This window comes from Heterocephalus glaber, unplaced genomic scaffold (assembly GCF_053883595.1).
Source record: "Heterocephalus glaber isolate CG9 unplaced genomic scaffold, H.glaber_assembly_v1.0 deba00000594, whole genome shotgun sequence".
Classification (NCBI taxonomy): Eukaryota; Metazoa; Chordata; class Mammalia; order Rodentia; family Bathyergidae; genus Heterocephalus; species Heterocephalus glaber.
In genome coordinates this window covers 33,021,740-33,033,648 of record NW_028258151.1, presented here as the reverse complement: position 1 = coordinate 33,033,648, position 11,909 = coordinate 33,021,740, and the positions used below count along the sequence as shown (strand labels likewise).

Below are 11,909 nucleotides of genomic sequence, written 5' to 3'. Positions count from 1 at the left end.
TCCTGTTTTGGATGAGAATCTTTTTGGCAAGTGCTGACAGTTGCACCTGGCTCGTGGTGAGTACTCAACAAAGTGTCCCACTGCTAATGATAGTAATTATTTTTATTATTCTTCTTCATTTTTTTGAGATAGGGTCTTGCTGTGTAGTCTTTGAACTCACTATGTAGCTCAAGCTGGCCTTGAACTCATGGAAATCCACCTGCCTCAGCCCCGGACAGCTGGGATTATAGGTGAGTGCTACCACACCCAGCCAGTAATTATTAATTATTAGTAAATTATTCAGCTTTGTGCAGTGGCAGTATCATAGCCAATGAGGTTTATCCGAGGCGCGATTATTGCTAATTATTAGTAAATTATTATTGTTGCTATGCTCAGTGGAAAGGGACTGGCCTGGGAGGAGGTTCTGGGTGACTGTGGTCCCGGTTCTGCCCCATCACACTGTGACCTTGGCTCTGTGAGGCTCAGACTGGTGGTCAGGGACAGCTTGCCATGGCCTCCACTGTGCCCCTCCTTCCCCGCTCGGCCCACACCTGCGCACAGCCTCCTAAGCTTGCCGCGCACTTGGGCTGGCTGCTTCCACACAGCACACTCTGTGTCCCTATTTCAGGTCCCAGTTAGCTTTCAGGTCCTAAATTTAGCCCCTTCACGGAAGCCAAGGTGCACTGTGGGGTGAGGGCTGCACCAGGGAGGGCAGCAGCCTTCTCTGTTGGTGTTGCTGTAGCAGAATAACCGAGGCTGGGCGATTAATACAGGGCAGAGGCTTCTTTCTCACAGTTCTCAGGGCTGGGCGTTCAAGGCCAAGGGGCCAGCCTGTGGGAGGGCCTTCTCACTGCATCAGCCCAAGAGACAGACAGAGGCAAGGGAGAGAGCCCAAGGGGGCCCATATCTGCTTTTGTAAGAAATCTGCTCCCACAGCCTGTCACCTCGGCACTCTGGGAGGCTGGGCCAGGAGGATAGTAAATCTGAGCCCAGTCTGGGTATCTTAGTGACCGAGACCCTAAAATAAAATAATTTTAATCTAAAAAAAAATGTAGAAAGGGCTAGGATATAGCTCAGTGTGAAGGCGCCATGGGTTCAATCCTCAGTACCACACACACACACAAATATCTATTTGCAAAAATAATGGACAAACTCCTACGATAATGACCTTATCCCTTCTAATGAGTGTGGGACCCTCTTGGCTGAAACAGTTCCCAGTAGGCCCCTCTTCCTAGCACTAGTGCATGGGGAATGAAATCTGCCATGCGTGAATTTTGGCGGACACATTCAAGCCATTGCAGGCAGCTTCTCTACCTGTGTAGTATTGTGGGAAACAAATCAGGCAGCTGAATACTATTTTGTCATTAATTCACAGGTCAAGACATGGGGTTTTTGGGGACACAATTTTCTAGGTTTCATGTTTGTTGACTCCTTAAGAGGTTATTGATTTGGCTAAGCCCACACAGCAGTGCATGCTTTGGGCTGGATCTTTTTTTTTGTGTGCCGGGGATTGAGCTCGGGACCTTGCGCTTGCGAGACAGGCAGCAGAGGCAGGCGCAGCACCACTGAGCTAAATCCCTGGCCCTGGGCTGGATCTTTTGACTTCAACCTTAGGATTTTTTTTGAGACAGGGTTGCGCTATATAGTTCAGGCTGGCCTTGAACTCACAGCAATCCTCCTGCCTCAGCCTCCCAAGTGGTGGTGAGATTACAGGTGTGCGTCCCCACGCCCAGCTCTTTCATCCCTAGAAACTCTCACCTTTCCTTACATTGTGGGATTGTTATGATAACCCAAAAGTAATAAATTTCTTTCCTAGAGAAGCAGCGTGGTTTTATGGTTGAGAACCAGACTAACTGGATTTGACTCCTAGTTCTGCCACTTACTAGCTGTGTGATTTGGACAAATTATTCAACATTTCTGTGCCTCAGTTTCTCATCTGTGAGCTGAGACATGGCAAAGTACTCATATCACATAAGCTTGTTATAAGCATTAAATAAAATATTATTTGTAAAGCACTTCCAATACTGCCTAACAGCTGGTAAAGTTTGTGCTTGCTTAATTAAAAAAATTACTTAACAGCCAATCAGCTGCATGACCTTGAACAAGCAGAAAGCATCTTGGATTAGGATCAGGAGGCACATGTTCTGCTGTAGGCTCAGCCACTAATTTGCCCTGTGACCTCCTTTAACCTTTCTGGGGCTTTGCCTTCTCAGCTGCAAAATAAGAGGCTTGGACAACTTTGATGACAAACATTTTTTGAACATGTTTCCCCCAAGTTTAGAGACTTGGAACAAGTTACAATTTCTCCAGATTCTGTAGGTTGGTGGGATAGTTCTGCTGGTGGCCTTACCTGGGGACACTCATGTGGCTGCCTTTATCTGGATGGTCACATGTCATGATTCTCTTCCTCGTGGCTGCTTCCTGTGGCTGTGTCATGCTCTCCAGATGGCTCATGGGAGAACTGGAGGTTCTGAATGGTATTTCTTCTGCATTCTATTGGTCAGAGCAAGTCCCAAGGTCAGCCTGGATTCCAAGATCCCATAGATGGGGCTTTATAGTAATACAGCCTGCCACAGCGCCTGGCACACAGGTGCTCAAAAGAACACTGGGTCCCATGAAGGGCACCGTGGAAAGTTGAGACCTCTGAGTTCAGTCGCCTCCCTTCTTTCCCGTGGTTCCCTGTGCACTTCAGTGTCATCTTCTGTAAAACGGATGACCAGTCGCAGCCCCACCTCACGAGGTGTGGGAGGCTGTGAGGAACAACGAGGTTCAGCACTCAGCAGTGTCCTCAGGAAGCACCCCAGGAAGACAGGAAGGGGCCGCTCAGCTCCCGGAAGCAGGCCTGGATTTGATGGAGCCGGTGTCCTAAGAGATCCCAGCTCCCGGGCAGGCTGCCAGTTCACAGTCCGGCCCGGAGAGGGTAAGGCCCAGTGTTCCCACCCTGCACAGACCCCCAGCTTCTCCCCAAAGTCCCTTCCCATCCCTGCGACCCCTCACTCAGTCCACACACACAGGGTCTTCCTCCGGCTTTTTATTAAATCAGACACAGCTCAGGGAATCAGGCCCCAGTGACTTCACCGAAACCACCTTGGGTTGTGGGGGCAGGAAGGAGGGGCTGGGAAAGATCCACTCTGCCCAGCGTTTACTACTGGGATGAAAAACATCAGAAACCACCCCAAGATGGGAGGTACAAAACATCCAACAGAAGGGACGGCTGAGTGAAAGCCACGGTGAGGGGCAGAGGCTGACAAACAGGTGCTGTGGCCTGAATGTGTCACCCCAAAATTCACTTTGGAGTCCTCACCCTTGAGAAGGTGCTGGCAGAGGTGGAGCCTCATGAATAGGTTCCTGGTCTTCTAGAAAAAGCCTGAGGGTAGGGTTTGTGCTTCTACCACTGCGGACTCAGAGAAGACCCCGCCAGGTGCCAGGGACACTGAGTCGGCTGGGCCTTGAGCTTGGACTTGCAGCCTCCAGGGCTGTGAGAACCCAGCTTCTGGTCCAATCAGCCCCATGTGTGAGGGACTAAGGCTTGGGATAAGCAGTTTCTTTCAGCTCCAACTTCAGGGAGGAAGGGAAATGTGTTTATCACTTCATCACGGAAGAGGCTCAGAATCAGGAGTGGGAGGCTGAGCACCCAGGATGGAGGCTCTCGGGGAGGCAGAGTGGGGAGAACTGGCTCCCCGGCTGCACTTTCAGTGAGTGGTACCTGAGCTGGGCAGCTGTGTCAGGACCTGGGAGACCGGAGCGGGCGGCAGAGTCACAGGGTCAGGATCACAGGGTCAGGAATGGAGGGCGGGGTTTATGACCCTGCTCAACCTGTAAGATGTGTGGTTCCTCCATGTTCTGAAACTGCAAACATGGGATACGGAGGATGGGTGCTTTCATCTACTCCATTCCCAGCCGCCACCGTGGGTCCGGGGTCAGTCATGGGCGCAAGGGACTCTAATCCTCTTCCACGGCCCTACTGTGTCAGGGAGAGAAGAGGGGACACTGGTCTGTCTCCTCCTCCAGTCGACCACACTTCCCCCCAAAAGCAGGCTGGGACCAAAGCTGCGCTGCCTGCCCAGGCCCCTTAGGCCGGCTGCGATGGGGTCACACCCCGTGTCCCCTGAGTATAAGTGAAGGCTGGCCCAACCCCGGAGGTGAAGTGGAGGTAGAGAGGCCCTGGGAGGGGCCAGAGGGGTGCTCTGCCCAGTGGAGTATTCCAGAAAGAGGCCGGGATACAGACAGGTTTGGCAGCCCCCTAACATTCCTTTCAAACACCCGTTCCCCATCAGGTCTGAAAACAATGCCGACTGCCACGCCACCCTCTGGCCACAGGGACAGCGCCACCTGGGGCCTCCCCAGTCCCGAGGGAGCTCACACCCCCACGGTGCTCTTCTCGTCCTCTTTGGGGCTGGGGTCCTCCTGAAGCTTCTTCATCTCCCAGCCCCGGACCCAGGTGTAGGCAGAGGAGCCACCCAGCACCATGAAGTTGCTCGTCCACCACAGGAAGCTCTTGGTCTCCTCGTAGTACAGGACGGCCAGCACCGTCTGGGCACAGGCCTTAGCCGTGCCCGACACGTTGTGGGTCAGCGGGCTGGTGAATTTGATCTGCAGTCCTGCCACATAGCCGATGGCGAAGCCGAACAGGCCACCCAGCGTCATCATCCCCCAGAAATCGGCACTGCCCAGCTGGGCAAAGTCCCAGAGGGTCCGGAGCTCCCCGAGCAGCAGGAGCAGCGGCAGGAAGAGGATGCAGGCGTTGATGTTGTTGTAGAAGGTCAGGCGCCAGATGCTGCCGTCCACGGCCGGGAGCACTTTCTTGGTATAGATGGCGTTGAGCGACACACACAGGCTGGCCAGCACCCCAAAGATGGTGCCCATCAGAGACAGAGTCCCCTCGGCCCCCTCCTGGTCCACACCCAGCCAGAAGCCACCTGCAGCAGGGAGAAGGGAGACAGGGACAGGGAGGGAGAGGGACAGATCATGACACCAGAGTTCACAGCCAGTGCACTGCCCACCCACATCCTGTCCAGCCTGTATTCCAGCAGAGGGAAGACATCCCGTCAAACCACTTCCCGAGACTAGTCTGATTACAATTGTACTCACTGTAATGAATGCCAGAAAATAGCACAGGCTGCTGTGCTGGCCTGGGGCGCCTGGGAGGTGACTGTTCTGCAGGATGAGTGACATCGGTGAAAGTCACCTTGGGCAAGTGACAGGGTCTCTAAGCCTTGGCTTCTCCCATAGATGTCATCAAGGGAGCATTAAATTAGACTCCCTTGTGGCCTTGGACCCTACTCTTGGGTCACATCCTGCTCAAGGAGCCCCATGATTCTCCACTGCCTGCTGGCAAGTCTACATTCTGGCCTTGCCTGGCACACCGGACTCCCTGTACCTTTGCCACCCTTTCTCTGTCTTGTGATAACCCCCAAGGCACCCTCTACTTTCACTGCTTTTTTTTTTTTTAGGCAGGGTCTTGCTATATAGTTCAAGCTGAGCTTGGATTCACTACATAGCTCAGGCTGGCCTTGAATTTACTGTGATCCTCCTGACTCAGCCTCCCCCAGTGCTGGGATTATAGCCAGGTGCCACCATCCCCTGATAATCTCCCTCCTTCTCACCCTGGGGGTCAGTGTCCTTGCTCCTATCTGCAACAGGAAACACCGTTCACCTTTGCAGGAGGTTTCTGCTCATTCTTCAGCATCAAAGCTGATCTCTCCCGGGGAATCCTTTCCTGGTAACCTCTTCCTGGACTCTCACTGCCTGTGCTTCCCATGGAACCCCTTGCCAGCCCTGGTCTGTAAGGCTCCTGTCCGTGGTGATAGTTCTGGTATCCCAGAAGGCAGGAGCTGAATTTTACCCATCACACCTCCAGCCATAGGTCCAGCAATATGGGGTAGTGGGAAAAGCTTGGTGTCAGAGGGATTTGGTCCCCAGTTGAGCTCTGCAGTTTATAAGCTGAGCGGCCTGGGAGAAATTACTAAACCTCTCTGAGCTCCAGTTTACTTCATCTGTAAAGTTCTGGGCTACTTTCTTTTATTGTTTTAAAAAAATTTTTCAGTATTGGGGATCAAACTTGGGTCCTTGCACTTGCAAGGCAGGTGCGGGTGCCACTGATCTAAATCCTCAGCCCTGGGCTACTTTCTTTTTTTTGGTACTGGGGATCAAACTAGGGACCTTGCGCTTTCGAGGCAGGCACTGGAGCTACTGAGCTAAATCACCGGCTCTCTGGGCTACTTTCTTTTTCTTTTCTTTTTTTTTGGTACTGGGGATCAAACTCGGGTCCTTGAGCTTGCTAGGCAGGCGTCGAAACCACTGAGCTAAATCCCTGGCCCTGGGCTACTTTCTTGATGCACACACTAATCAATCTACTCCACAGCTTGCAGCCAAATGCTCTTCCTCTCAGCTTCAGGCCTGGTGGACAGCCTCGTTGTGGCTCCTCATTCCCTTAGGAAAAATTCGACCCATTCGACAGGGCTCACGTGGCCTCTCTGTGTGGAGTCCACCGGGCAGCCTGACCGTGAGGCTTGCTGCGGCCCAGCATGGAGAAGTGCGCGTGTCCTTCCTTCCACCTGGAACCTCCTCTTCCCACTTCACCCTCCACATCTACATGGCACTCACTCTGGAAAGGGCGGCTAGATTGCCTGTCCCTCCAGCGTTCCCACAGCACCTTCTGGTCACAGCCTTTATTCCTCTGGTGTACCTGTCACTGCTGTACCCCATCAGCATGCCCTCCAGGGCTGTAGGAGCTTGTATCCTTTTCAAAGCTTGTATCCCCAAAGCCTGGCACAGGGCCTGGCAAGTGCTTAGCCCTCAATTAACAGCTGGTGAATGACTGAATGAATGAATGAATGAGCGTTGTTCTGGAGGTGGTTGAAATAATAAAGGAGACAAGAAGCTGGATGTGGTGGTGTGTACCTATAGTATCAACTGCTCCAGAGGCTGAGGCAGGAGGATCACTTGAGCCCAGGAGTTCAGGCCAGCCTGGGCAGCATAGTGAGACCCTGTCTCAGAAGGAGGTAAGGCATCTACTGTACTCTGGGCACTCAGCATGCAGCACCTCCCTCTGTCCTCCCAGAGCCCTTGCACACCCTACTTTAGCCACAGCACCCAGCTGAGTCCAGAAGGGACCTCAGGCTCAAGGTGCCAAACCCTAGAGGGCCTCTCAGCCAGAGGGATCTCTGAACAGTACCACAGGACACAGCACACAAGGAGGAAGGAAGGGGACACTGCTCGGAAGGGGCCTGGTCTTGGGGCAACCCAGACCACTGCCTCCCAGGCCTGGCCCAGAAGCTAGCTCCCCATCAGGTATGTGGGGTATTTTTGGGCTTGGGCTTAGTATCCCTAGTGGGTTCACATTCTCACATGCAATTCTCCCACCAGGACTGAAGTGGAAATGCTGGCCTCCGGGAGGGCAGAGAGGAAGTGAGGTGAGCAGCTTCCCAGGGGAGGGGGGAGCAGCAGCCCCTCCCACTCTACCCAGGCCTTCTCTCTAGTCCCCTCTGGGCCTAAGACTGAGCAGCCCTAGATGGAGCAGCTGCTGAAGAGGGGAAATGTTTTCTAGGACAGATGTCCCGGACGGGCCCTTTTCCCTCAACTGAGCATTGAGCCTGGCACTCTGAGACACCAGGGAGAATATGTAGGACACGTAAGACAAACTTCATGGTACTGGGAAGTCTGAGCAGGTGCAAATAGAGATCACATTCCTTGGGGGCAGGGCCAGGAGGGTGGAGGGAATGGAGCACTCCTGGCGATCTAACCCAGTGTGCTGCCAAGTGTTCTTCTGCAACGACGGACAGGTTCTGTAACCTGTGCTGAGCACCTGAAACGTGGTGGCGGAATCAGGTTATAACACCTGCAGCTGAGAAACTGGGCCCTTAAAATTGCATTTAGCTGTAATTAATCTAAATATGCACATGGCCAGTGTATTGGACAGTGGAACTCTAATAACCCTGGCTGGATAAGAACACAGTGGTTAGAGGTCCAGGCCTGGAGTCTGGCCAATCTGGGTTTAGCCGTGTGGCCCTGGGCGAGTCACTTAATCTCTCTGAGCCTCAGTTTATCTGGACAAAGATGTTCTATGTGAGATATTACCACAATGTCCTCCTCAATAATTCTTATTTTCTGATGGGTAAGTCTGGGGTAACAGCTAAGGCCATGGTCTCAGGTTTTACTCTGAGCCAGCAAGGCCAGAGAGCGCTGATGGATTCACTGAAAGATGCACTAGCTGGACAGGCAACTTGGACTCTTGAGAAGCAACACAGAACGGTGGTCAAGTGAGCGACCTACAGAGTGAGATGGCTTGAGTTCAGATCCCAGCTCAGCTAGTGATGAGCTGTGTGATCTTGGACAAGTTACTCAACCTCTAGGGCCTTGGTTTTCACTTTGTAAATTGTAGATGGCAAGCCCATGTTCTTATGATTAGTAACATTAACATGGTAACTTGCTTAGCTATGGGTGCCTGGCTCGTTTTAAATAATCAACGTCAGCATCTTATACTGTAGCTGTTGCTATTATTAATTATTATTATTATTATTTTTGCCCTGGCTGAGTTCCTAACCTGCTGGTTATTCGGTCTCTCTGGGCCCCAGGCTTTTCTTTGAATGACTGTTGAACCAAAGAAGATGGGACAGACAAGTCCAAAGATGCCTGGAAGGGTTGGTTGTTCCTTAGGGTTTCAGCCTCCAGGCCCACCCCGTCCCACCCGGTCCCCGAAGCCCGGTGACCACTCACCGATGATGACGCCGCAGGTGAGCAGGGCATAGAAGGAAGTGGTCTGCTTGAGCAGCAGGTAGGAGAGCAGCACGTTGAAGACGGTGGTGAGCGAGCGGCCCACGTTGTAGAAGGCCACGCCGACGTACTTGAGGCAGAGGTTATTGAAGGTGATCATGCCAATGAAGACCACGGACAGCGGCAGAACGCCGCGGGCCACCTTGAGGTCCAGGCGCAGGGCGGGGAAGTCCACGGTGCCCGGGCAGCAGGTGGCCAGGGCGCTGAGGCTCTTGCACAGCAGCACGGTCACCAGGCACTGGTAGAAGGTGACAAAGATGGGGGTGTCCAGCTGCAGGGAGGGGCTGTCCAGCAGGTACTTGTTGAGGAACACCATGGAGATGGACGTGACCCAGTAGAGAGAAACCACCAGCGCGATCTGCACGGCCCGCAGCAGGAAGGGCTTCTCCCCGCTGCCCGCCTCGGCCTCTCCGGAGGGGTCGGAGGCTCCGGTCAGCGCCATGTGCAGAATCCTGGACCGCTTGAGGGGCGCCCTATTCATGGCAGCAGAGGAGCCGGGTCACCCCACGGCCGGAACGTACTCCCCGGGGGACAGGGCAGGCGCAGCCCAAGAGGGGGTGGCCTAAGTGCCCCTCTTCCTGTTGGATGAAGTTCTGCTTTGGGGTGAGCCCAGCAGGGCTGCTCCACAGCCCGCTTCCTCCCCGAGGGCGCGCATGAGAGCAGAGCGGAAGGAGGGAAGGACAAGGCGGCCTACGGCGGTGACCCAGCGGGGACCAGGGGCTGGGGCCTAGCAGGGACGAGGGGCAGGGAGAAAGGAGGGGAGAAGACTGGGGTGGGGCGGGGAAGGGGCGAGGACGGGGCGGCGGCGCGCGGGGAGCCGCCGGGAGACGGAAGGGGCGCAGGGTGGTCAGAGGGGCTCCGGGCGGAGGCCAGGGGCGCGGGCCGGGCCGGGCGCGAGGCCACCATCCGGACTTGGACTCGGTCCGCAGCCTCCGGACCTCCGAGGCCGCCTCCCGGGCGGGGCGGAGCCACAGCTCATTTCCTGACACGCCCCCGACCCCGCCTTAAAGGGCCCGCGCGCCCGAAGCCGGCCTTAAAGCCACAGCCCGGGAGCACCGGGCCGGTTCGAGTCTGCGCTTTCGCGCCAGTGCCCCCCGCCCTGCGCGCTGGGCCGCCCGCTGCGAGTGAGGGGCGCTCAAGCCTCGCCCGCTTCGAGGAGGGGCTCCTTCAGCCCCAAGCCTCGCCCGCTTCGAGGAGGGGCTCCTTCGTCCTCCCCGCCCCCCCTAGCCGGCTGCTCCAGAGGCTCCGTCCCCACCTCCTAGGCTAGGCGCGGTCCCATCTTCTCGCGGAATCCGAGGAGCGCCCTGGAACTTTGGCACCACCTCTACGCCCCCCTGCTCCTCGAGACCCCTTACCAGCCCCGCGTTCCTCCACCAGGCCGAGCCACTCTTCCAGACGTAGTCGCGGTCCCCAGCTCAGCGCCAGAGATTTTCTCCGCCCACGGGCCTCTGCCTAGCCGAGCCCCAGGCAGCGCTCCCAGAGGCCGGAGGCCACGCCGCCGCCCCCAGATCCCGCTCGGCGCGCCCGTCCCCGCGTTCTAGACCTGCGAAAGCTGGGACCCGAGCTCGGGGAGCACCCCTTTCCTGGGGTCCCTTCCTCTTGCAGGAAAAGCCGTCCCTCCGGGCGCGGTGCCGATGCCCGAATCTGCACTCATCTCTCCCCATTCCCTGGACGCCACCCCACCGCACCTGCCGGGCCCCGGGCGACTTCCTGGCCCCGGCCCCGCGCCAGCCAGGCGGGGTCTTCTCTCCCCTCAAAGCCATCCCCGCTCCCATCTCCCTCCCAGACGCCTCGATTCCGTTACCGCCGTTGGCACTGCCTGGGACCTGGCTGCATCCTAGGCCCGCCAACCCCCGCCAGCGCTCCCAGAAGTGCCGCGCTGAGCCTTCGGATTGGGCCGCTCCCCGCCCTCTCCCAGGACCAGCCCTAGGGAAAGTCGCCATCCGAGGGTCCCTGACTCACTAGGCAGCCGGGAGGACCTACTCGTCTCTGGTTCCGCTGTAGCTCCAACGTTGGGCGGGCCAGTCCTCTTCACTGCCGACGCAGGGAATGGGCTAGACTTGGGGGTCTCCACCTGGTGGCTCAAAAGTGTAGCTTGTGTGTTTGCACGCCGGGACTGACGTGTGTCTGATAATCCAAATACCATTTAATTAGTAGCGTTTGTCAGTACAAACCGACAGCACAAGGAGTTATAGATCTAGTTGGCTTTTGTGAGCGATTCCTGGAATGGGGCTGCTTCCATTCTACAAAATAGAACGGGAGCCCCCGCACCCGGGAAGGGCGGAACAGCCGGTTTTGTAAAGCAGGAACAAGGAAATGGAACAATAGGGAAAAAATGGATTGGTTGACATAGGTTACTTTAGTTACCTTTTTTTTTTTTTTTAGGGTGAGAGTTAAAGGAGAGGGACCTTACTGTTATTTGGACAGGTAAACCAGAATCTCCTGTTTTCAAGAAAACCGGATCTGTTTTGGCATCTATCTGCTTCCTTAACACTTCTGTTTGATTATGTGGCATTTAGCAAAGCCAAAGAGCACAGCCAGGAGATGAAAGAGCGATAAGTTACTTACAGCAGGTTAAGGACAGCACAGGATGACACCAAGGCAGGGACTCAGTTTTGTGGGCGTCTCCCGCCCATGCCCAGTTCCAGGTCAGGCTCGTTCATAGGTTTCAGACCATAAGAAGGTGGAGAATTTAGCATTATAATGAGATTGTAATGAGTAGTGTCTGCACTAGGTCACCTAGAAGGGGGCCTGTCATGTTTTGGCTGGGCTGAACCCGGTTTTTGTGGTTTTCTCTGGAGGGCCTTATCTGAACTAGAAAAACAACATTGAAGGGATGTTGGCAGTCAGTTAAAAAGGCAGCTTTGGGGCCAGGGATTTAGCTCAGTGGTTTTGTTGCCTGCTGCGCAAGTGAAAGGACCCAAGTTCGATCCCTGATACCAAAAAAAAAAAAAAAAAAAAAGGCAGCTTCTTTTGCCTTGGCATTTCCTTAAAATAAGTATTTTAAAAATGAAAACATGTGATAGCTATTAAGTGCTGTGACTTCTTAATAATAAGAGATAGAGATGACACATTTTATATTATGTATTTCTTTCTTTAGAGAGATGATGCTTATGTCAAACTTTTCGTCTCTTTTGTAACTTTAAAAGTAGTCT

General features: G+C 54.6%; 1 protein-coding gene and 1 pseudogene across 5 annotated transcripts; one reads left to right on the top strand and one right to left on the bottom strand.

Moving 5' to 3' along the window:
* The first annotated feature begins 281 nt into the window (after positions 1 to 281).
* LOC147829567 (U4 spliceosomal RNA) lies at positions 282 to 345 on the top strand (annotated as a pseudogene).
* Positions 346 to 2,995: 2,650 nt separating this feature from the next.
* Slc35c1 (solute carrier family 35 member C1) lies at positions 2,996 to 11,066 on the bottom strand. Of its 5 annotated transcripts, none has more exons than XM_004851968.4 (3): positions 10,717 to 11,066; positions 8,698 to 9,227; positions 2,996 to 4,898 (listed from the first exon to the last, which is right to left on the bottom strand). In XM_004851968.4, the coding sequence occupies exons 2-3, from the start codon at positions 9,194 to 9,196 to the stop codon at positions 4,339 to 4,341; spliced, it is 1,059 nt and encodes a 352-aa protein (XP_004852025.1). In that variant the 5' UTR covers positions 9,197 to 9,227; positions 10,717 to 11,066; the 3' UTR covers positions 2,996 to 4,338. The 5 variants fall into 5 exon arrangements, with proteins under 5 accessions (XP_004852025.1, XP_004852026.1, XP_004852024.1 ...); XM_004851969.4 differs by having other exon boundaries at positions 10,738 to 11,066; XM_004851967.4 differs by lacking the exon at positions 10,717 to 11,066 and adding an exon at positions 10,110 to 10,241.
* Between the last annotated feature and the right edge of the window lie 843 nt (positions 11,067 to 11,909).